This window comes from Trichoplax adhaerens, genomic scaffold, assembly GCF_000150275.1.
Source record: "Trichoplax adhaerens TRIADscaffold_11 genomic scaffold, whole genome shotgun sequence".
Taxonomy (NCBI): Eukaryota; Metazoa; Placozoa; class Uniplacotomia; order Trichoplacea; family Trichoplacidae; genus Trichoplax; species Trichoplax adhaerens.
Window position 1 is genome coordinate 382,553 of NW_002060953.1, and position 26,496 is coordinate 409,048.

The 26,496-nt window shown below is 36.0% G+C and overlaps 4 protein-coding genes across 4 annotated transcripts; 1 reads left to right on the forward strand and 3 right to left on the reverse strand.

Annotated features, from left to right (window-relative positions):
• Nucleotides 1-1,376: 1,376 nt before the first annotated feature.
• TRIADDRAFT_29518 (uncharacterized protein) lies at nucleotides 1,377-8,556 on the reverse strand (the record flags this gene model as incomplete). Its single annotated transcript, XM_002115545.1, has 8 exons — nucleotides 1,377-1,436; nucleotides 1,644-1,762; nucleotides 1,858-1,897; nucleotides 2,098-2,200; nucleotides 2,380-2,464; nucleotides 2,852-2,880; nucleotides 5,718-5,766; nucleotides 8,526-8,556. 8 exons carry the CDS (start codon nucleotides 8,554-8,556, stop codon nucleotides 1,377-1,379), a joined length of 516 nt encoding a protein of 171 aa, XP_002115581.1.
• Nucleotides 8,557-8,835: 279 nt separating this feature from the next.
• TRIADDRAFT_59448 (uncharacterized protein) lies at nucleotides 8,836-13,804 on the reverse strand (the record flags this gene model as incomplete). The annotated part of the gene is made up of 5 exons (XM_002115546.1): nucleotides 8,836-9,252; nucleotides 10,015-10,128; nucleotides 10,653-10,776; nucleotides 12,849-12,887; nucleotides 13,758-13,804. 5 exons carry the CDS (start codon nucleotides 13,802-13,804, stop codon nucleotides 8,836-8,838), a joined length of 741 nt encoding a protein of 246 aa, XP_002115582.1.
• A 5,121-nt stretch (nucleotides 13,805-18,925) lies between these two features.
• On the forward strand, nucleotides 18,926-23,076 carry TRIADDRAFT_59449 (uncharacterized protein; the record flags this gene model as incomplete). Its single annotated transcript, XM_002115442.1, has 14 exons — nucleotides 18,926-19,039; nucleotides 19,882-20,025; nucleotides 20,420-20,651; nucleotides 20,756-20,841; nucleotides 20,966-21,129; nucleotides 21,265-21,346; nucleotides 21,423-21,518; nucleotides 21,635-21,687; nucleotides 21,867-21,993; nucleotides 22,081-22,151; nucleotides 22,275-22,390; nucleotides 22,490-22,619; nucleotides 22,718-22,847; nucleotides 23,026-23,076. 14 exons carry the CDS (start codon nucleotides 18,926-18,928, stop codon nucleotides 23,074-23,076), a joined length of 1,596 nt encoding a protein of 531 aa, XP_002115478.1.
• A 486-nt stretch (nucleotides 23,077-23,562) lies between these two features.
• Nucleotides 23,563-25,397, reverse strand: TRIADDRAFT_38115 (expressed hypothetical protein). Its single transcript, XM_002115547.1, has 4 exons — nucleotides 25,368-25,397; nucleotides 24,327-24,449; nucleotides 23,918-24,123; nucleotides 23,563-23,753 (listed from the first exon to the last, which is right to left on the reverse strand). The coding sequence occupies exons 1-4, from the start codon at nucleotides 25,377-25,379 to the stop codon at nucleotides 23,630-23,632; spliced, it is 465 nt and encodes a 154-aa protein (XP_002115583.1). The 5' UTR covers nucleotides 25,380-25,397; the 3' UTR covers nucleotides 23,563-23,629.
• Between the last annotated feature and the right edge of the window lie 1,099 nt (nucleotides 25,398-26,496).

Sequence of the window (26,496 nt, forward strand, 5' to 3'; positions counted from 1 at the left end):
AACATACGATACCAATAGATTGTACTTTGGTCAATATTAAATGAATAGACAGACGTACACTGTTACCAAAGTGACAATTCAGTAAATATTCAGATACTGTATATCATATTTAGCTAATGTATTAGAACGACAAGACCCAACGTAAAATTGCAAAGGGATCGATCTTACGTTCAATATTTGAGGTGTTCATGTTGTTAAAACTGATTAGCGAATTTATCATAACAATTTAAAATAAAAATACTCCCCCAATGGCAAAACATCTTGGCACGTACAAGTTTTCAACCTAATTAGATAAGTATACTTTTTTTTTTAAGATATCATGTAAAGCATTGAAGGATGATACTGTAATATATCAAAGTTTGTTATGATCAAAAAAACAACATGTAGTAAAATCCAACGCATAGGTGTGTATAACTCAATAATGAAAATTCTGCACATGCTTTAATAATCTAAAGCCATATTAGCTAGCATCGTAAATGGAAAAAAATGATCAATGCTCAGCTACAGTTATGTATTGGCGATAGATAAAATCCACCAAAAGTCATTTATACAATAATTCGTTCGCATTGATGTTAACGTGTTTGTACTGATATATATGTTTGACGTATTGCAGAATGTATGACAATTCTACTGACAGTTTAACAACAACAGCAACCAATTGAGCTCAGTAGACAGCATTATTAATGATGATGATGTATTGTGTCCAAACGGTGGACAAATGAAAACAATTTCACAGTTCCCTTAGCACAAATAGTAACGCAGTAACATACTACAGTCTTTAAAAATACACTTTCCGATACTATCATTTAGAAATCTACAATTCCTTAATCTTGTAAAATTGTATACTATGATATATTAGCAGACCCTCATCAATATCAAAGCAAACCAATAAGATAAAAATGGCGATCAGAATAAAATCTCTAGAAATAAAAGCTACCTTCTCGACTAATGAATGAGCACTGCTATCCAGCAACCATAACATAAGCCTAATAAAAGTTGCATTTACCTTGCTACCATGTAACTAACCCAAAGACAACAAAAAATGAATTTTTAAAGCCAGGAGATAGTAATGCTAATTAAGTTAATGATTTATAAAGCTTAAAAATACTTCCATCCCGAGTACCATCAGTAAATGAAAATCATAGCTTGCAATCGACATTGAACCAACTTCAAAACTATAGTATCTTCAATTAAATACATCCATTTTAAAGAATCTGGCATTTGCCCTTTTTTGCCTGCTTGGTTGTAGCACGTGGCATACGCTTTTCTTTCTATTATGTTGTGAAGGAAAAGAAGATGATCAATCCTCAATGGATTGTAAATCAGTTATACTGTACAGTATTATTGATACCAATTACTTTATCTTAAACTATTCTCTAGCTATGAATACTAACATAACGACGAATTTCTCTGACAAGTGTATAAAATGCGTCCTCCTAAAAATTGAAAAACAATAGTCATGATCAGCTTAACGGCAGAAATAATCCTCACTTGAAAAATCGAATTGGAAATTTACTTCTAAGTCAACATTTGAACAATAATTTCTTTCAATGGTGTAGATTAGTGAGTTCAAAGTATACGTAAAGCTTTACTAGAGTAGGGTAAGCTATCCTGAACAGCATATTGGCATGACTTTTACTAACCACTCCCTGTCTTGTCTTTGCAGATGTCTCAATGTATGGCATACCATAACTTTTAGCCACTTCCGTTGCATGTGCTACATCAACTCCTCTGTTAGGTAAGTCACATTTATTCCCTACCACTGCAAATCCATATAACATTGGTCAATAACATGTACTAGACAAGATGATTGTATACATGCATGGATGCCTCTCATAATACAAATGTTACACTTACAAACCATCGGTACATCTTCTGCATCTTTCACTCTCTTTATCTAAAATAAAAACATATTTTTGTGTAGTAAATTGATATGCTGTATCCATTTTGTGCATCGATGCACGTAAACTTTATGACAAATAATTTGAGCATATCCTATTCCATTTCATGAGTCAGCCATTGTCAAAGCTGCCCATGTTAGTACGCAAAATTAATCAACGCATGCAGTATCAAAATAGCATAACTATGATAAAATACCTGTTCTCGATATTGACTTATTTCCTCAAATGATCTTAAGTTATCCAAAGCAAATACACATAAAAATCCTTCTCCAGTCCTCATATACTGATCACGCATTGCACTACAATTTTTTATAATCAAGAAATAGATTTAGTTCATTTAAAGAGATATCGGTATCAAGAACATCTTTTAACGAAGTATTCACAAATAAATAAAAGTGTCATTACTAAGATTGAAAGTATAACTCATTAACGTAGCTGAAAACAAATGAACTGGTAAAGTCCTCAATTGTGCCATTACCTATATTCTTCTTGACCAGCTGTATCCAAAATATCTAACACACATGTCTCTCCATCAATAACAACTTGCTTGCGGTACGAATCCTCTTTAAAAATGAGCATTAGAAAATCGTCAATTGTACAAATGTAAAAAGATCACTTTTAATAAGGTATCCTATTATCTAATTCAACCAACGATTACTTCTACTCGTATATTTATCAATATTGATATCTATTCAACACTCCAAAGCAATCGATCACTTAAACATGCAATCGAATGTACAGTCATGTTATTGGATATAGTTACATATCGTAAAACAATTTTTCACGTAGCCGCGCAAAGTACTGAGTCATGTCACAACTAGACTATTTTAATATCAACATGAAATTCATGGAAAAAGTAAAATAGTCTTCTAATATCTCATTGTAGGTGAAAGTACATAAACACGGCGATTTACTCGTATAGAAATATTCTTAATATATGGCAATCTTACCTATAGTGGGATCATATTCGTCTACAAAACTGTTGATAAAAGAAAGAAAATGTTATTACAATCATTAATGATGACGATCTGCATCGAAGACAGGTTTGCCGTCGACAAGATTAATTGGATTAATTAGATCAACTGTAAACAAGAATCTACTTGTACAATCCGAATTTGACGCGAGAGTCTATACGGCTATAATATTTTATTGCTATTACTATAACTTCATTTCGCTTCCTCTATGTTTTGTCATAAGCATAACGCTGGTAAGAAACAAATCTTGATTTAATTAAATCAATCAACTGTAAATGAGAATCTACTTGTACTATCCGAATTTGACGTGAGAGTCTATACGGCTATAATATTATTGTTATTACTATAACTTCATTTCGCTTCCTCTATGTTCTGTCATAAGCATAACGCTGGTCAGAAACAAATCTTGATCGTATAATCAAGATATAAAAGTATGGTTTTTAGCGACATTTACGAAATCACTGTTTTCAAATATCAGTTTATACGCATCTATCCAATTTACGCCGGTATAGTATAAGTTTTAAATAATTGGATGTTTATAAAGGTACCGCTGGAGAGATTAAAGCTTTGATATTAGCATAGCCAGATTGATGACTGAATGGAACTACTATGCAGTAGAAGAAATGGACAGTATCGTTATGCTATGCAAGATCTCAATTTTTTATAGCACAAACAGAGATCACTAGCGTCGTATCGACTGCAAGTTATGAATGTGATTTCATTTGACCAAAGCAATATAATTAAGATCCATTTGAACTGTCTGTTCATCAAGGTGATTGCGCCATCTTTTCAGGGAGACGTCCAAAATAATAAAACTTGACTATTTTAGCGGTGCATGTCTATTACCAAACTATGGAACCTTACTTAAACAGCATTACAACAATTTAACAATCAACTTGGTAAGTTGATTGTCAAATTTACGAACTCCAACACTATAAGGATGGCAGAAAATTGGTGTGAATTTTTAATGTAATTTTACAACCCAAGACTTTTAATCTAAAATTGGAACAATTCTTTACACTGTATGGATACTAGCATAACAACAAACAAAAGCCTACTTTGCAACGACGAAATGGAAACCTAGCAATAGTTGTCAATAACAGGAAGATAAAAGGGTTGAAAGTCTAGGTAAACATCAACAAGAATAAAGCTGTCTAGCCATTCAATTTTTGTATCCATTTCAATAAAATTGTGCTACTGTCTAGGACATAAATAAACTCTATTCATCATAGGATTTAGAGATTAATGAAAATAGTCATTCTAGACGATAGGATTGCTCGAATCTCTCTTCATGATAGCATTGAAAAGATATCGATAAAATGAGTCGTGAGATCGATGGACCATGATTATAAAAAAAATAGTCTACTTAGTAATAGTTCAAGTCGAGTAATATTATCCTCATTGTCTTGTAACTAACTTTCCAATAGATCAAGATTGTAGATGGATGATGATCTAGCGATGTACGATTCTCAGTTTGTTGGTAGAAAAAAAAGATGCAAGGATAAAAAATAGAGTAACGTTATCGTCTAGTCAAGAATATTCTACTTCTGTATTCATTTATTCACTAGGCAGAAATCACCCCATAGTAATAGTAAAAGTAGAGTAATATTATCCTGATTGTCCTGTAATTAACTTTCAAATAGATCAAGAGGAAGAGATGATGATCTAGTGATGTATGCTTCTCATCTTTTAGGTAGATAAAAAAGACGCCAGGATAAAAAGTAGAGTATGGTTATCGTCTTATCATCGATTGATATAGTATGATATTAATCTTCTTGGTAGATCAAAAGTAGAGCATGGATTTCAAAATGGATCAAAGATCATCGATGGATATACTATTATATCAATCTTCTTGGTAGATCAAAAGTAGAGTATGTTTATCGTCTAATCATGGATTTTGAAATGGATCAAAGATCATCGATGGATTTACTATTATATTAATCTTCTTGGTAGATGAAAAGTAGAGCATGGATTTCAAAATGAATCAAAGATCATCGATGGATATACTATAATATTAATCTTCTTGGTAGATCAAAAGTAGAGTATGGTTATCGTCTAACCATTATATCAATCTTCTTAGTAGATAAAAAAGACGCCAGGATAAAAAGTAGAGTATGATTATCGTCTAATCATGGATTTTAAAATGGATCAAAGATCATCGATGGATATACTATGATATTAATCTTCTTGGTAGATGAAAAGTAGAGCATGGATTTCAAAATGAATCAAAGATCATCGATGGATATACTATTATATTAATGTATTGGATAGAAAAAAATAAATAGAAGGATAGTGTAGAGTCATGGGGTGAAATCACCATCTTGTAATAGAAAGCTCAATAGACATAGCGATAATCAAAAATAGATCATCTTCTTGATCGAGTTGAAATCGAAAAGAATAGTTATAATGCTGTAAAGTAGAGTAATATCATCCCTATCGTCTTGTAATGGACTTGAAAATAGAGTGCGACGATCATTAAATGATGTCTTATTCATCCCCTTGGTATAGATGATACATTAGCCATAGTCATCCAGTCATAAAATATCATGTCTATCTTGTTCACTTTCCAATTTCATCACTATCGTCAATAGATCGTCTAGCAATATACAGCGCTAGCAAATCGTTGGCAAAAATGAAGTAATAGCATGATCTTGTAAAGCTATTCAAGCAGCATATTACAGTTGATTTAAGCAATGAATATACGAATAAAAAGCCATAGCATAAAGATAGCTATCCATCCTTTTGGATCGATTTTTTTTAGTAATCCATCAGTAGGATATCTATCGTCAAATCAAGACTACAACATGAATTGCTTAAAGGTTTAAGTTTAATTTCAACTCACTGATTTTGTATTAGCTGAATCGTTAATGCGCTCTTGCCAACGCCACCAGCTAGATGGTCGTCATAAGCATAAAGTAATAGCAATCCACCATATGGACACCAATGATTTAACGCCAATAGCATAATCCAATCGATGACAGGTGGAAAAAAAAAAAAGAGAAATTGATGATGAGCAATAGGTTATAAAATAATACAACGACAAGAACGATTTCTTAAGCATTAAATTATCAATCTAGAAGTATCCTAGCCAACGCTATCCAACCGATAGTGTTTCCACATGCTAGAAAATGAACTAGAAATAAGGGGGGAAAAAAAGAAACTCCACCACTCTACCTAGATTGATGTTGACTAGTAACGTAGCATTAACAGTCTCCTCATCGCCAGTACAAATTAATTATCTAAAAAGTATCCCAAAAATTAAGTACAAATGGTCTTGATTGAAATTTCCATTTTACAAGGAAAAGAGGAGATCGTTATCCTTATTTTATAGACTGTGAATAATCTCCGCCATTCGAATGCCATATATTAATAGAGTAGAAGGGAGTTGGACTATTGCCAATGTCGATTTGTACCTTGTGTCTACTTTATTCTACAAGAACTTTATTGAATCATCCATAGTGGATATAATCCCCAATCCTATTTAACGACTGTGCTAATGTTGACTGAATACTACGATAGCCCAATCCAATTCATATTATTCTTTTGCCTATGTTGGATTGCATGCTTAATACAATGTTTTGCAAATTTCCAACAACCCAGCCAATATAAAGGGTCTGATAGCAGTAATTAATTATTTACCTTAGCGAGATGAAAAGTTACAATAACACGCATAGTAAGTTAGCAACATGAGCAGTTTTAGGGAAGAATAGTCTCCAGTAGAAATAGTCTAAAACTAGTCCAAGTTTACAAGACTAGTGCTATTCCTTGAAGTTAAGAAGAGAGTTTTTCAAGCAATCATCGTCTTTCCTTGAGGATAAGAAATACTCGTAGGGAAGAATAGCCTCCAGTAGAAATAGTCTAAAACTAGTCCAAGTTTACAAGACTAGTGCTATTCCTTGAAGTTAAGAAGAGAGTTTTTCAAGCAATCATCGTCTTTCCTTGAGGATAAGAAATACTCGTAGGGAAGAATAGGCTCAAAAAGGAATAGTCCAACTGTATAAGACTAGTGCTATTCCATTCACGATGATTGATTGTTTTTCGTCTTTCCTTGAGGTTAAGAAATGCTGGTAGGGAATAATAGGCTCAAGTCGATACATCGATGGTGGAGGAGAAATTCTAGCTAGGAGAATATTCCCTTTCAATGATAAAATATACTTGTAAAATGGACAATATTACTTTGCAAGTCTATTTGAACTGCAGCCTTTACCGTAGTGTAGACAAATTTGAACGATCGACTATTCCAACCCCTTTCGTCGTCACTAAAACACCAATCGCATTTGCACTTGTACTACGTTTAAAAGCAACCTTTCGGCAATCAAGCTAAAAAGACGATTTCTGCTTGTACTTTTATATTACGTTGAAAAGCAAACTTTCCACACCATCGCTAGTTCATGGACAGCCAAAAAAGGCCATGATTTCTGCTCACTACAGTATCCAAATTGGGTCGAATGATCAAGTCTGCTGTCAGGTAATAGTTCTCCGTTCAATGGAGGCATTTCAAATGATGATGATGATTTATTAACAGATTTGAGCTGTAAGCAGAAAGATTTAGACGTTGTTGAGCTATTGTATCTTTCATCTACAAAAATAGAGGAAGCCATTCAATATTCAACTATCTCGAGTATAAAATTCTAGCTTAGCTCGGTCATGTTTCTTTCCGATAAACTGTCCTCCTGGCCAGATTATCCTAGCCATCTTGATGAAGGTTGAGTAAAATTGAGGCAATAATCACTTGTATGAATCCATTTCTAACAAGTGTAGGCTACGCGATAGTCATTCCTTTCAACTCTTTCCGATGATGGGCAAAAAATCAAATTCGTTCTTCATTTGAGTAGGTATAGGGAAAAGACAACTTTATTTTACTACTCATTGCGACTAGTATCCTACTCCAGCAAAATGCTATTCCATGGCTAAACGTCGAGATTTATCTTGGCCCACTATCTCAACAACTTTACTATGGAAATTTTACAAAACGATATCGTACATCCATGGAGAAGGAATCAAGAATACCTCATGGTTTACATCCATTGAGGGAGAAAACTGTGCTATGATTGTAGATCGACTAAAACAGACTTTGATGCGTAATAATATTAGGCAAAAGAGGGGCCACATCCATCATCTTCTTCCATTGCTAAACGTCGTTGGCCCAATAGTTTAACAACTCACGATGGACTTTTTGAATAACGATCGTACATCCATGGAGAAGGAATCAAAAACACCTCATGGTTTACATCCATTGGGGGAAAAAAAACTGTGCTATGATTGTAGATCGACAAATATAGACTTTGATGCGTGATAATATTAGGCAAAAGAGGTACCACATCCTCAACTATCATCCCATTCCCATTACTAAACGTCGATTTTCATCTTGGCCCAATAACTCAACAACTCACGATAGACATTTTGGATAACGATCGTACATCCATGGAGAAGGAATCAAGATATCACTACCTGATAGTTTGCATCAGTTGGAAAAAAAAAAAAGGGTGCTATGATTGTAGATAGACTAAAACACACTAGAATGCGTGATAATATTGGGCAAAAGAGCTACTATGTGGCAAGAAAAAAAGAATTGAAAAAAAGTGAAATGGGCTTGGAAAGTAGGGAGAGAAAATGGATGATAAAATGGAGCAAAGAAATGCCACATTACCTCCAACAACGACCAACTTGTATTCTGTCATAGTAGATGAATTAAGCAGTTACTGTATTGTTTCTTCTTCTTTTTGCAATTGGCAACTGTATTTTTTAATGTATTAACAGTTGAGTTCAACAATACAGTTTGGCAAAGTTGACAAAGTCCAATTTATTTTTTTTCTTGACTTGCAGTGATTGCAGGCTATCACTAGTGGAATTCAGTTGGTGCTGAACAATATCGATTGTGTTGCAATGGACTTTTCGATTTGGTCTTGACTTTGCTAAAATCAATGGAATGCCTAAAAGGATAAAATAACAAGTCCACATTAGTCTAATCCTCCATTGCCATTAGGCTTGATAGATCGTTGATAAAATGCGTGGAAACGATGGCAAGGAACAAGTTTGAATAAGAGCCCGCAAAATACACATTGAAAGGGTTCTCCCATCGCCCAGGTTGTACTCCATTTTTTACACAACCTACAAGATCGGTCGACGATGATGATCCAACTGTTGTCGATGTTGATCAACAAACTATCTTGACTAAACATGTTGTCGTCCTCTGGCGTTCTTTCTTCCATGCTATCCACACACAGACAGTCATCCACTTTCAACGGTATCCAAAAATAGTGTTGTAGAAATGCCATCATGACAATCAACAAGCTTGTTGAATACGATGGTTCATCGCTTAAGGCATGTTTGCATGACTTGCAAGTTAAATGGGTAAAAAATGGCGGCGTTATCGTCTACAACTTGAGCAAGAAGATCAAGCCGACGCTTTTTCCACTGGCATGGAATGATGGCGTTCAAAAAGAAAATAGTCAATGACGATAGGATGACATTGCTCTTGGCGAAGAGCAATATACGATGATAATATTGAAGAGTGGATCCATTGGCCCAATACTGAAATAAGTCTAATAGCGATGATGATTTTTTTGGGGGGGGGAGGATTTTTTTTTTTTTGCCCCCCATTCTACAGTATCTGTATTTTAATGGCGGCTACTACTACAAACTATTTTCGCTATCCATCATCGTACTCGATACGAACATCGACTCTAGCTTGCATGTTGTCCATTTACTCATGTCATCAAAGTGATGGATAGATCTACCATCCATCCAAGAAGCAAATCCATCATCATGGGTCTATTACTAGATTGAAATGGTTTTACCTTGAAGATGGGACGATTGGACAAGATTTTTTGATGTACGTCTTTTGTACTGTTGTCGACGATAGACTATCATCCACTGGCTACTATCGATCGATTCTCATCGATAGTGGAAAAGGATCAACACGAATGTCACTTATAAGATGATGAGAATCATCCATCGCTTATGCTGTCTACGACTGTTAAAAATAGTATCTGACTCCATTGGAGTAGAAAAAGAAAGATCGACATTGGCCAACAAACAGAGTCCAAAACAACAACAACAACTTGTCCATACTTGGATCGCTGTCCATGTTGCTTCATGTCCTTCTTTCAATCATTTTGAATCATATCAACACTAACCTTATTACCAATAACGATCGATGGACACAATCGATGATCAATTGTGCAAGAAAAGGACGATTTAATGGAATAATCAAGTTGGAAAAGAATCCAATCCCAGCTGACTTTCAACACCTGCAAAAAGGAGAAAAAGAGACTTGGATTAATGGAGCGATTGCAAGTGTCAACTCTTCCATCTATTTGACTACTGTAGCCTTTTCAATCATCAATCAACCCAATCGACAAGGATGATCCCTTACTGAATCAACGATTGAAACATTCAAGGCGATTGCCAACAGCAAATGAGCGCTAGAAAACGACGATTAACCTTAGCGATGTTGATGCAACCACTGCTAACAAAATGGATGTTCACCACTGAAGGAGATGGACGGGCAAGAAGATGCCCAAGTCATGCTCTTCCACGAGTAGTGTGTATCGTACAGTTGTATTAGCATCATGAGAGTGTATGGGATGATGGCAAGGATGCTTGCCATCACCAGTCAATCAGCCCATGTCGTGAAAGCAACTGCAATGGCCACTCCCTGGAGACTGCAATGGGCAATATGTGTATTGGCAGTGGTTGATGGGGGTTAGAACTCAAACAGCTGTTGATAATCCATCATTTTAATGGCCAAGCTAAAAGAGCAAACTTCTTAAACCTTCTTGATTGCCTCCTGGTCGTTGCCATGGCCGTAAGGCCACAACCATTGGGATGCCTTTCCATGCCAAAACTCATGTCGTATACCGCGATCCCGCTGTAACATACTTTCAGTCCGTATACTACTAATGGCATCATGACAAGAGTAGTGATTATGATCCCTTGAAAATCAACGCTATACTATGCTATTTCAAGCAAAATTAAAGTCACCATGACCATACTAGTAGTATATCTCCCAATGAACACCCAGAAGGTGACATCACTTTTGCGACAGACGACTCGCGAGCTTGTACCTAGAAAAGAACGTGTCCTGCGGTCTGTATGTCTGTTGTTTCGCTGCGCTAGTCTAGTGCAGTATTTGGCTCAACCAAAGAGCCAATTCTGCCCGAAGGATTCTAACGATTCTAAAATGGAGTTAGCTGTATGTTGAACTACTTCCAATGCATCGCTAATCGCATTCTAAAATTGAATAGAATCCCCAGTCTGTGTGTCTGTTGTTTTCTGTGCTAATCTAGTGCTGTATTTTGCTCAACGAAAGGGCCAATTCTGCCCTAAAATGCCCTTAATCGCATTCTAAAATGGAGCTAGCCTAATGTTCAAATACTTCCGAAGCATCGCTAATCGCATCCTAAAATACTTCCAATGCATCGCTAATCACATCCTAAAATGGAGCTAGCCTAATGTTCAAATACTTCCGAAGCATCGCTAATCGCATCCTAAAATACTTTCTGACAGGTCTATCAAATGGTAATACTATCTGTTAAATGAGCACATTATCGTAAACCGTCAGCAAAGCGACGGGAGTTTGCACTAGTCACATTCGAAAATAGAGCTAGCCTAATGTTCAAATACTTCCGAAGCATCGCTAATCGCATCCTAAAATACTTCCAATGCATCGCTAATCGCATCCTAAAATACTTCCAATCCATCGCTAATCGCATCCTAAAATGGAGCTAGCCTTATGTTCAAATACTTCCGAAGCATCGCTAATCACATTCGAAAATAGAGCTAGCCTAATGTTCAAATACTTCCAATGCATCGCTAATCGCATCCTAAAATGAAGCTAGCCTAATGTTGAAATACTTCCGATGCATTGCTAATCACATCCTAAAATGGAGCTAGCCTAATGTTGAAACACTTCGGAAGCATCGCTAATCACATCCTAAAATGGAGCTAGCCTAATGTTGAAACACTTCGGAAGCATCGCTAATCACATCCTAGAATGGAGCTAGCCTAGTGTTGAAATGCTTCCGAAGCATCGCTAATCGCATCCTAAAATGGAGCTAGCCTAATGTTGAAATACTTCCAATGCATCGCTAATCACATCCTAAAATGGAGCTAGCCTAATGTTGAAATACTTCCAATGCATTGCTAATCACATCCTAAAATGGAGCTAGCCTAATGTGCAAGGGAAATACTACACTGACTGATCTTAATCGACGCTAGGATACTGTGCTACAGGCATCAATGACGCAATAAAATAGCCCAAAAGTAGTTGCATTCAATGACCACATCGTGCTGACCAACCAGCGATCGCGTGCAAACTACGCCTAGTAACCACTATTCAAATTCATAACGTATATTCGTGTAGTTTTGTTCAATAGCCTACTTGACGGCTATTAGTTCTTGGCCAACCCTAAAAATCAAGTAGAAAAATCATTCTCTTCTTCTTCTTCAGACTATACTGTACATGGACTCCATAGACTGCCTTTCCAGGGCCCATTGCTACACGCCCTCCATCCATTGATAACTACGATATAAATCGTTATACCACACCAAAATAGCCAATCATGTCCGATTTCACTTTTTCAAGTGGTAAACTTATCAAAATGAAACCTATCCATCATTCCAAGTATTTTTTAACGCTGTCCATGATGGTGTCGAAATTGGCAGTCCTACTGCTATAGCCTTGACAAAATAAATCGCATGGTCGGTCATGGTATTGTAGGAATTGGAATGGACACTGACGTTTTTCAATCCTTGAAGAAAACGATAATGCTGTACAAGATACCACAATCATCCATGAACAACGAGGGGGTATCGTATGTAGATGAATTATTGATTCCAATCTACTTCAGCTTACACACAAAATAATGCATTAGAAATAATTTTTAAAAATCCAATTTCTTCAACCCTGATCATGGCTTTGCCTACAGGGTAATTCTCTTGCCTTACACTTTGGCTACAACGAACTTACCAATACTCAATTCTCATACAAACTGGATAAAACATGACTCTGTAGAGCCATGTAATAAGACGTAGTTGACAAGTATCAAAGATGTACAAAGTCTACAAGGTAATCAAAATCTGTGAGTGGAATGGGTGTATGATTTAGTGGCCAGCTGCCACTATGGTTGTCAAAAGCAATCTTGAAAACATCAAATGTACCATAGCATACTGTCGGAAACAAATTACATGTAGCAGTATCTCTTTCTCTCTACCTTGTACCTAACGGGCTTAGAGTAATAAAGTTCTCTTCTCAGAACAGCTTTCTCTCATCTTAGTCTATAAGTAGAAAGACATATTACTACCTGCTCTTTCTACTACTGATTAACAATTCAATCGTCAAGAAACTATGTTAACAACCATTGCTTACTCTTTCATTGCCATGGCTAAAACTGCAATAGATCGAGTTAGCCAGGTTGCTATCCATGATAATTAGACACTACAGTACTATAGAATCGGCTGGAACAAAATCTAATAGCGTTCCCTTTATAAAGAAATATAGAAACTATTTATAAATTACAAATGCTGCCTGTTTCCAATAAAAAAACAATAAATTGACAAATGAAGAAAGTAACCCAATATTATAAATTGACAACATTCAGATTAAGCTTCTCATTCAATTATGACCATGAAAAAGCTATAGCCTCCAATTCTGATGATTCTTAAACCATGTCCATTTGCTATCCTATAACATTATACCATGAGCAATTCAGCATGGATTAATGTAGCCCGATGCCTATGAATTTACAGATGGCCACCGTTCGATATGCTAGCCACTAGTAATCTTTTTGCTACAAAACTAAACAACTCTATCCCTATGCAAAATAACAAACGAATACAATCATTGTGTGCATTTCTGTTCCAGCTGAAAATAACTCACCCTATACTCAGAGCAGCTAATGCTGAATAATGGCGAAATTCTGACATTTTTTTTTTGCTCTTATCAAACTATCAAATTCGACAATTCAATTGGCATCACTGCATCCTTCAAAATCGAAAAAATAAATAAACAAGGCAATATATTCTCATGTAGCACTACAACGAGTCTCGCTGTAGAGGTAGTAAAGCAATTTAGGCTAAACCCATATCCTGTAGAAAATGCCGATGGAATTTTTATCAAGCACTATATTGTAAATTTTTCCGACATTTTTTTCCTCTTATCAAACTATCGAATTGGACAATTCAATTGACATCACTGTATCCTTCAAAATCGAAAAAATAAACAAGGCAATATATTCTCATGTAGCACTACAACGAGTCTCACTGTAGAGGTAGTAAAGCAATTTAGACCAAGCTTATATACTGTAGAAAATGCCGATGGAACTTTTACCAAGCACTGTATTGTAAATTTTCCATTTTTCTTGTCATAAATAGATAGTTGATAATGCACGTATGGCCTTCTACTCTGGTAAGACCCGAAACATTCAATTTCGGCAGAAGCAGCTAAGAACTTTACTGAAGTTTACACAAGATCATGAAAAAGAAATTTGCGAGTCAATTTTTGAGGACTTGCAGAAGGTATGCATTTCTTATTTCATTCAAGAATTACTTGATTGTTAATTAATATCATTCCATATAATAATTAGACAATCATTTCATCAACTATCTTATTCCGTTTATCCATTCTGTACATAATGGAAAAAATAGATTGTATATAATAAACTATAAACCTTTTTCCGAATGATGTAATGCGTCAATATGAGTTTTAAAGATGTCATTTTAACCTGTGTAGAAGAGTCGCTCGTTTAATTGATAAAAAGAAAGTTGCCGTTGAAGGAGAGATTGATAGAGAAGATAAGTTTATTTCTCTAACCGTCCTAACCGGCACGGAACCAAATGATCCTATAATGCAAGAAGAGGTAACACTATTATCTACTGATGCTAAAAGATATAGAATACTTTCAATCTAACGCCAGCATTAATACTGTCCATTGCTGTGTATATTTACAAAGATATTTGGCCCAGTACTGCCGATTGTCAATATTGCGACTGTCGATCAAGCCATCAATTTTGTCCATTGTAGGTAATTTCAGCATTGCATATTTACTCTACTGTTAAACTCTCCATTTATCGCCTTCAATAAAGACATTATTTATAAACAACGTCTTGTTCTAATCGTTTGTATTTGATTTTCAACGCATGGTATAGCCTTCGAAAGTTTCGCTAATGTTGTCTGTAAATTGACCAAATTCCATTTAAAATTTAACTGTCCGTACTAAACCTCATCAAGAAAGTTGACATCTCTTTTAATAAACTCCACCTATGCTAACTTAAGCCTACATTATATAGAACGACGAGTTTTATAGTTGGCATCTTGGCATAAAGTTACATTTACAAGTACAGTTCAATCTTCGATTTGCAATTAAATAACAATTTCCTTTTCGTATGTGTACATCGTATTTCAATAAAAGCTTTACTATTGTTTCTATGACTATAATTATTAGCTGTAGGAAGTTCTCTTTTCTGGCATGATATTACTCATCTTTGTAGGTCATTATACCAGTGATACCTCGAACATTGTAAAATAAATTGTAGTTATAGCATGTTACTATCGTGTCTAAAGGATGTTGCAAAGTAACTGGTTTGTCTAGGACAATTTACGTTAAATTATGATAATAAAAACAATACCGAATTGTAATGTCTATATAACTAACGTTAGGGTACGTTTTTTGGTACTTTCGTTGTTGAATTTACTCTATTTTTGTAAGACTAACATAATATTCAGTCACTGACGTACTTTATTATTACAAATTGATTCTGTGCCACTCTGTCTGAATAACTATCAGCATCAATACTCTGCTAATAGAGCTTTTTCCCAAATCCTCAACCTAGCTCCAGTAATAGTATAATCTTTGCATGCTATTTTGAGAATTGTCATCACACCGTCCTCATCTTAATATTGTAGCTCATCTTGTACGTAGTATAAACTTGTAGAATAACACATTCCATGGAATGGATCTGGCTTACTACTCTACACTTGTATTATCGACTGTAATAAGATCACATGTTGCAAATATCCACGCGAACCAGGATATGGTATAGTAGTTCATCGTTATATCCGATCTAGCTTAGTCATTACAGTTGGATTATGGCGCGTAGCTGTTGCATGGATTGATCATAATAGTACACTTTGCTCAGTCAACGAACTAAAATAAGGTAATTCAATAACTTTGCACAACACATTCATTGTCTCATTACCAGAATATCGGTAATATTCTCTGTACAATTATTGCTATTTATTTCTATTCATTTCAAGCAATTCACTGCCACTTTCAAGTTCCTCCGCAAATCCGCAACCTGACTTCAACAGTAGCAAAGTCCTTGTATTCTGTTTTGAAGTTTTGTTTTCTGTTTTATTTCACATCGCCGTCATTGTAACACCGTAGCTTTTCTTGTACATGCTATCAACTTATCGAAATAGGAACGACGGAATGGATTTGGCTTTCTACTCTACCCTTGTATTCTAATTATCTGCTGTAATACAGTCACATCACATGTTGCAAATATCCATATCCACTAGGATATGGTACAATAGTGATGTTCCATATTTGATTTTGCTCAGTCATTCCAGTTCCTTTAATTTGTATTCATTTCAAGCAATTCACTTCCACTTTCTCAAGTTCCTTCGTAAATCCTCAACCTAACTGCAGCAGTACCATAGTCTTTGCATGCTATTTTGAGAATTGTCAGACTCGTGGTTTCATTACTAGAATATTGGGAATATTGTAAGGATAATTCATACAATAATCTTAGCAGTACCATAGTCTTTGCATGCTGTTTTGAGAATTGTCAGACTCGTGGTCTCATTACTAGAATATTGGGAATATTATAAGGATAATTCACACAATAACCCTAGCAGTATCATAGTCCTTGCATGCTGTTTTGGAAATTGTCGTCCTATCGCTGTCATTGTAATACCGTAGTTTTTCTTATACATACTATCAACTTATAGAAATAGGAATGGCGGAATGGATTTGGCTTTCTACTCTACTGTAATACAGTCACATCACATGTTGCAAATATCCATATGCACTATAGGTAGTAAGATAGAATTACAAAATGGTGAAGACTATTGTACACTTTGCAGAATTGTCAGACTCGTGGTCTCACTACTAGAATATTGGGAATATTGTAAGGATAATTCACACAATAACCTTAGCAGTACCATAGTCTTTGCATGCTGTTTTGAGAATTGTCAGACTCGTGGTCTCATTACTAGAATATTGGGAATATTGTAAGGATAATTCACACAATAACCCTAGCAGTATCATAGTCCTTGCATGCTGTTTTGAGAATTGTCGTCCTATCGCCGTCATAGTAATACCGTAGTTTTTCTTATACATACTATCAACTTCTAGCAATAGGAATGGCGGAATGGATTTGGCTTTCTACTCTACACTGGTATTCTCTACTGTTTTTACAAATATCGCTATACCTTTGTCATATATCTGAATCATAGACTTGGCTAATGTTAGTATAGTAATTATAGGGAGTAAAATATAATTATAAAATGGCGGAGACTATTGTACACTTTGCTCGGTCAATGAAGCAACATAAGCAACATCAATACCTAAACACAACAAACTCCGACTCGTTGCCTCAATATCAGAATAGTGCGAATATGGTACGTCTAATCCTTGCTATTGATTTCTATTCTTTTCAAGCAATGCACTTTACTGCTGTACAGTCTATGGATATGCATCAAAGCTACGTCTGTTAGCAACATGGAAGTCAATCAATAAATCGAAAAAGAAATAAAATAGCCATCTTTTTACTCCATTTCTGGTTTCAGTTGGTTGACTAAGGAATGCCTATGACATGATATTTGCACTGGGAAGGTCGATCGTCCTTGTGACTCCTAGCGTCTCCGTTTTCCACTACAGTTACGCTTAGAATGGATTTCCTACCATCACGTGATGTTGTGATGATCCACTGATGATTGGCTAGCCATTTCGCTTTCTACTGTACTGTAATAGGACGACCTAGAGTAGAAATAATATCCAAGGTTGATTACTATAGGCATTCCATGCAGCCGTGACATTTAATTTGCACACCATTTGCTATCGGATTTGAACTCTGACCTCTTGATCCCCTTCGTTATTTCCCTAGAATTCCAACTTCAATTTAGGACACCGTATAGCAAATGAGACGTATGGGCCCCTAAAAACTCGTCCTATTCCGTATTGCAAATAGGATCTCAATGACAACATGGCTATCTCATCCTTGCGGCACTGGCTCAGTTGAAATCCTAAAGAGCATCGATGACATCATGCTTCGTTAATAAGGACAGTACAGTATCCAACCACCCCACAGAAGCGGTAGTAAGGTCAATGTGAACTGGACAGTATTAGTCAGCAAAAAGTCGTCAACTGAACCGATACGTACCGTACCGAACCGAACCGTCCTTTCTCTGGTCCAGTATTAGACCTGGAAGACCCTCGAGAGACCCTCCCACCGGTACTGCAACTGAGTGTGCAGCTGGTATACTACGCAGTCGCATTGCAACAGTCCTCCCCTCCAAATTAGAGATCTAAAAACTTCAAAACAACTGGATAGCATAGGTGCAAAATTCGCAGTTCTACTCTACAATCATGGCTATGACAGACGTAAAACAAGTTGAAAAGGTATGTAACATGCTAAGATAGGCTGAGAGTTTAGAAAATAACTTGTATGCTATATCCATATAGAAAAATGCATACAGTGATAGGATCAATATGGATCATTTAGTCTTGAACTTGCGACAAACGATTGCAGACATTAGACTCAGTGAGTGCAGTAGTGTATATCAAGCATCATGGCGAGAAGAAATGATGTTGATCGAGTCAAAGGTTTAAATGGACTGTAAATGGGTTGCTAAAATGCATACAGTGGTAGGATCAATATGGATCATTTAGTCTTGAACCTGCGACAAACGATTGCAGACAGTAGACTCAGTGAGTGCAGTAGTGTATATCAAGCATCATGGCGAGAAGAAATGATGTTGATCGAGTCAAAGGTTTAAATGGACTGTAAATGGGTTGCTAAAATGCATACAGTGGTAGGATCAATATGGATCATTTAGTCTTGAACCTGCGACAAACGATTGCAGACAGTAGACTCAGTGAGTGCAGTAGTGTATATCAAGCATCATGGCGAGAAGAAATGATGTTGATCGAGTCAAAGGTTTGAATGGACTGTAAATGGGTTGCTAAAATGCATATAGTGGTAGGATCAATATGGATCGTTTAGTCTTGAACCTGCGACAAACGATTGCAGACAGTAGACTCAGTGAGTGCAGTAGTATATCAAGCATCATGGCGAGAAGAAATGATGTTGATCGAGTCAAAGGTTTAAATGGACTGTAAATGGGTTGCTAAAATGCATACAGTGGTAGGATCAATATAGATCATTTAGTCTTGAACTTGCGACAAACGATTGCAGACAGTAGACTCAGTGAGTGCAGTAGTGTATATCAAGCATCATAGCGAGAAGAAATGATGTTGATCGAGTCAAAGGTTTGAATGGACTGTAAATGGGTTGCTATCTGAGGAATACATGCAACGACAATGTCACTACGGCATTCTATTTTAAGAGATGAAGCCAGTTGAAATTGCAAAATTATTCAGCTGAGATACGTAATGCTGCATTAAATGTCAGTATTCTCTTTTGCAGTACGTTGAAGATCCTGTATTCTGCATAGACTATCCTTCTCTTCTTACATCTTGCCAATCTCTACTGTCTAGTATAGAGTAGAATAAAGATCTTTTAAAAACAGCATAATACTGATTTGCTCAAACTTGCTTTCTCGCTAGGATCTACACATACGTCATATACTTTATATTGTACAATACGTTCAAAATAAGGCAGATAACCATATACAGTACTGTCGTGTTTTGTGCCAAATCCGATAATAGAGGGATGACTAAAACAGTTTCCATACACCAAAGATATCCTTACCAATACAACTACTTTCGTGTCTTTTTTCCTCCGTAATGATCATTATTATATTATCGATATACAACTAGATTGTCCAAAATGCACGCACGGCGTTCCGATCTGGCAAAACCCAAAGTGTTGACTTCCGTCAACAGCAACTACGAGCATTGCTGAAGCTTACTCGCGATCATGAAAAAGAAATCTGCGACGCAATTTTCAAGGATTTACACAAAGTAAGAGCATACATAAAGCTAATTAATAGCAACGATGGTCATTGTATAGCAAGATATCAATATAAGATTATATGTGGTATAACGTATTTTACACCTAGAATCACACATTATACCTTGTATGTGTAACATATGCATGTGCAGTACAATTCAAGTGACTGATTTAGCGATATATGTAGTCCAGACGAGAAGTTCATCAATAGTACTTTACAGTATATAACAAATCTAGAATGAACCAATAATGTCTAGATAACACCAAACTAAAACCTGAATATTTCCATCTAGTATTTATCTTTTAAAGTAGGCTGTAATGGTGTTATACTTTTTCATTTATAGCAATCATAAATTATGAAGCATTTGCAGCCACATTACTTACCAAATGTATCCTTGATTATAGCCATACGAAGAAGCTTTAGTGTCGGAAGTAGCTTTCCTACGCAATGAGCTCATCGCTGCTATACAGGAACTACCTCAATGGTCCAAACCTGAACGCGTCAAGAAGCCTTTCCTTCATCAGTTTGATGAATGCATGATAAGACCTGAGCCACTTGGCACTGTATTGGTAATGGGTGCTTGGAATTATCCATTTCAACTTCTTTTATCTCCAGTTGTAGGAGCTATCGCTGCAGGTTAGCATTTTGTTTCGAAAATTACATTACGGCTCAAGTAGGACCATTAAGATTGCTGTAGCCTAATTAGACTATTCCCATGGCTTGAATCAATCGACCTTTAGGTAATTGTGTTATTATGAAACCTTCTGAAATATCGCCAAATACCGCATCGATCGTAGCGGAGCTGATACCCAAGTATTTAGATAATGTAATTATAAACTCTATTCCTATCCAATGATTTTATCACCAAATTTCATTCTATTATGACAATAACATGATACATTTTCAAAGCCGTAGTATAATATATATTTTCCTATATCCCTTTCTTATAGGATTGCTATCCGGTCATATACGGTGGTCTGGATGTTTCAAAAGCTACTCTTGAACAACGTTTCGATCATATCTTCTATACTGGTGGCAGCGCTGTTGGTAAGATTGTAATGGAAGCGGCTTCGAAACATCTGACTCCTGTCATTTTAGAATTGGGTGGAAAGAGGTTAGTCATTAATCATAATTTTGATATTCTGTGTTGTACATATTCAAATACCGACTTTGGTGTTTTGAATATAATTTTAATATTTTTTCATTTATCTGCTGAATTTATTCTTAAGCATTGATCTTGTTTAACTAGTCCCTGCATTGTTGATGATAACTGCAATATTGATGTTGCCGCTCAGCGTATTGCCTGGGGTAAATACATCAATTCTGGTCAGGTACAAAATGTCAACCATTGAAGTGATCCAATGATTTGACTTAATATTAATACAGTATTGACATTTAACTTTGTAGACATGCATTGCCCCTGATTATGTGTTGTGTACTAAAGCCGTTCAGCCGAAGTTGGTGCAAGAACTAAAACGATCAATTGAAAAATTTTACGGAGAAGTATGGCTATTATCTATCATTTCCATTGCAATATGATATAGCAGTGACGTAAAGAATTCAATAACCATCTTTAGTTGCAATTAATTTCCATATTTAATTATCATGTTGGATGACAGGATCCAAAGAAATCAGCAGATTTTTGCCGTATGATCAGCCTCAGACACCTAAAGTAAGTAAAATGATATTGCATTTCAGTAACACTTTGAATAAAGAAAGTGAGAAAGTGCACACTGGAGTAATAAATTTAATCCTGCAAACGTATCATGATCAATACAACGTGTAACTCATTGGATACGTCCGAATAAGATATGCTAATAAGTTAATGCTATTTTATGATGCTGGTAACAGGAGAGTTGCTGGTTTAATTGATGAAAACAAGGTTGCAGTTGGTGGAGAAGTTGATGAGAATGACAAGTTTATATCTCCCACCGTTGTCACTGACGTAAAACCGGAAGACGCTATTATGCAAGAAGAGGTGACAGTAGTGACGATTTTTGTTATTTCTTTGGTCGCTCGCGATCGGCAGTAGCAAATAAATAGTTGGTACTCTTATATTGCTTAGATATTTGGACCAGTGTTGCCTATCGTTCCCGTAGCCAACGTTGATGAAGCAATTGAACTCGTAAATTCAAGGTAACAGCACTAAAGATCGGATGGACTGTTGTGAAACTTATGATTAGATTAGTGTAACAATTGATTGAGTTCAAAATTTAAAGATATCTGTAGGTAGATTCAAGAATCTCTTTTTATTACTAGGGAAAAGCCTCTCGCCCTTTATGTATTTTCAAACCAAAAATCTTTCCTGGATAAAGTGATACAAAATACAACCTCAGGAGGTTGCCTGGCAAATGATACACTCATGCATATCTCACGTCAGTATTAACCCAGTCATAATTTCCCATTTACAACAGTTTCTATTACCAATACAGTATTAACCAAACGTTTAAAAACTCATTCTTTTAACCTTGTAGTAAGTACACTGCCTTTTGGTGGTGTGGGTTACAGCGGAATGGGAGCCTATCATGGTAAATATACCTTTGATGCATTCTCTCACAAGCGTTCTGTAATGGTGCGAAAGTTAAACATGGAATCTCTTAACGAGTAAGCCCGAGAATAATACAGCACAGTGTATAAGTGGTTGGCATCTCGACTATTATAAATTATCTCAACTGATCTTAAATATCTTTGATAATCTTTAGCCTCAGATATCCTCCCTATTCAGCAAAAAAGATAAAATACCTGGCACCTCTGCTTTTCAAATCTGAAAAGAAGAATCACAACTTCTTGAAGGTCTTGATTGTTGGTGTTCTCATGGGGCTCATGTACAAGGTAATCTAACTTGATCAATGATGATAATCGCTATGTTCTTGATATACATGGACATGTACAACTGTATGTGCAGAGAACAACGTCTAAACGAATACTCTGCACACTCGTATAAGAAAATACGATTGTACCACTACATTGGTATATCTGACAATTAATGTAAAATGTGCTTCCATTATAGGTCTTTTTGAATTCATCATCCATATCTTCCTACTTTTCCAAATGGAATTAGTATCGCTAATATCTTGTCGCATTTACAGCATATAGCTTAAGTTCTAATTAGTGATTAAAAACTACAAATAGAGTATGATCCAATTGTACCGGTAAAACTTTGCTCAATTTAGACCGTGAACTACATCGTATAATTGCGTACACACATATTCATCTTTTATGATATAGAATTGCAACTGTTCAACTGATGTATAATTTTAAGATTATTCATGCATATGGTAACCATTGACAGACATAAATACATGGATAAAATGATATCAGAAATAATCGGTTGCTGTAGAAATGTAGATATTGATAACGTAGATTTATGGTTCTTTTTCAATGATAGTAGAGCACTTGAGCTACAGTAGTACGTAAGTAGATATCACTATAAGTGCGTATATTCCATTCAGCCATACTAAGTAGCAGCTTCAATGAATTACCTCAATCATTGTAATGGATTGATTTAACCCCTGTAACTGAAATGTCACAAATAAAAAATGGAATAGAACCGAAATTTTTTTTATTGGTCAAAAGTTTACATTGTATACAGAAATAACATGAGCTACAGTCTCTTAAAACTTTTGAAATTGCTTCTTGCCAGATTGTTGTTTCGTTACTTTCAGAACATTAAAACGCACAGTCTTACTTAACGGTCTGCATTGACCAACAGTTACAGTATCGCCAAGTTGCACATCCCTATTATCAAGACCAATAAGCAATTCAGTTAGTCCTTACTACTCAGCGACAGCCAGAGCATCACATGTTGAACATATATTGCATTAGCCGCAAGTTTAACAAGCTAATAGAATATTTTAGCCGACAACCACATACGTATGCAACAACAAGTAAGAATGACTTACGGGAAACAAGGAGATAAATGTACAGCCAAGTTCTTATGACGTTTCTCATATCGATTATACTTTTTGATGTAGTGAAGATAATCCCGTCGAATGACAATCGTCCTCCTCATCTTCATTTTAGCAACTACACCGGTCAGGATACGACCACGAATGCTAACATTACCAGTAAAAGGACATTTCTTATCAATGTATGTTCCTTCCGTAGCCTAAATAAAGATAATTGCAAAGACTTTTAGTGCCGCAATTATTTTATTCAACAGGATGAGCAAGTCATACGTCCAAGTAGTTTGTTTTATAACCGAAAAGTAGTAGTAAATAGTTTACACCCCATTGATACAGTTGCAACCTTAAAAGGAAGTCACAAACATCCACAACAAAGTTTCAACCGTGAAATCGAGCGCGATCTTACCTCTCTTGGAGTTTTAAAGCCTAAGCCGATATTACGAACGTAGCGGCGATCTTTTCTTTTTGTAGCAAGCACATTCTTTTTATTTTGAAAGATAGTCGGTTGTTTCTGATAGGCTTTCTCAATCTACAGAATTATAAGATGATTCAACTTATTGTGGAATCAGTACCGATGGACGCAAAGTCACATACTATCATGACAATTATACACACATATTTTGGTTATTTTAGTCAGTGAATTAGAAACTGCTGTATACCTCATTTCTATATGCTAGACAGTAAGCAATTATAGCATTTCATCTGTACTAAGTTTGTAATATTGTCCATAAAGCTAATCACTACACAATATCTAGAATGTAGCATGTCTTTCCAAATGGTATTGGAATTCGTATCTACTCTATAGCATCACGCTGGGTACGTAGTAGCCTGTATGATCGACATTTCAATCTTTTCCTATGTATCAAGTCCAATTCTATCAGGCATAGTGGATTATAGCATCCTCCTTGATACATCTATAAGCAATAAACCACAGCTAAACTGAAAAGGAATGATTGCAAGAGACCCTATTTGGTCAGTCATGTACTTTCTCTTCTAGCCAGCAAGGAGGCTAGGATTCAAGCCGTTTTGATCGAGCAACTACTTTACCCATATCATTATCTACAAGGAATGTCGATCGTCATCACTGGACAAGAAGATCGCTGTAATAAGCGAATATTGAATTTCTTTAACCCATTAATATACAGAAATAGAAGATGATAATACAAAGTGGAAGCTTTCCAAGTAAGGCAGATACACGTCTAAAGGTTTAATGCACATGGTGTAAAAATTGCCTACAGTCAATCTACTTGTCATCCAGTATCGACTAATGCATGTCGTTCTCATTGTGAATTCCACGATAGCAAAGTCATTACACTAGCTCAAACACTTAAAATAGTAAAAAGTACATCATAAATCATTCCTTCAAGCTAGGAAATAGAGAGAGAAGGCAATTTTCATCACTTCTATCGAGTAAAAGTAAACACTGTCTTGCTAGAACGAGACCTACCTGTTCCGCCATGATGATGAATTGCTGAAAGGAAGGAACGTAAGCATGTGAGAGCCTTAAAAAGGCGAGGGGTGGCCCAATAGCACGCTGAAATTTGCAAGGGTTCTCTGGCGCATGCGTAATTGGATCTATTACAACCTTACCCCATGCACGCGATACGCTTGCCGTACAGTACAGTAGTCAGAAAAAAACAGGATTGTACTGTACACTGTACACTGTAACTTGCGACTGCGCAGTACAAACAAGACGTCCTGTCCTATCGTACTCTACTGTATGATACACAACAGTACGACAGGCTAATTCGCTACTCGGTGCTATACCAGCTGTACTGTACGTGAAGGACTTGAGCAATCTTGTTCTCTAGCTGCTGCAGAAAGCAGAACTGGAATGGAAGAAATTCATCGTCCACTTTGACTTTTTTTCCCAATAGGTCCGGATAAAAAGTGTTGCATTTCTATCTCAGTAATAGGTTGCATTATTAATGGATCTCATACTCTTTTCATTGATTAGCTTTTACAACAATCAACATTCTACAAATCGACAGCCTCATCCAAACTGAAAAGTGGATCGACATAATTATGGCTTGCAAAATGTAAGTGATTGTAATGAGAATAATTTCAATGGCATGGACTACTGGGTGATTGCATACTAGTATCACATCTTATGGTTTATTTTATATGTGGGGAAATGACCGATAAATTGAACACGATCAATCTCTCCATACTGAACTACAGTATCATTTCGTGACGATCATCATCATCATCTACCTGCTAGCTGCAAACGTCATGAACCACATCATGTCGATCAGTCAGCTAAATGATCAAAGTATTTGAAATAGGGTATTGCATGAACAACTATTTTATAATAGTTATTTTCTATAGCTAAGCATGCTTTAAATGCTATGGTACCTATCTTTCATTTCACTATGAGCAATGGTTCGAGAATAAAACTACACTATCATCGTCAATGAAAGTCGACAACCTTGACAACGTAGCTAATACAACCCAATTTACATCCATCCATCCACACTTATCATCCCAATCAGCGTACCTAAATGCAAGCGATAATTATATTATACACATAGCAAGAGCTCCTTCCAATACACATGTCTGTGCCTACAGGATGCTTT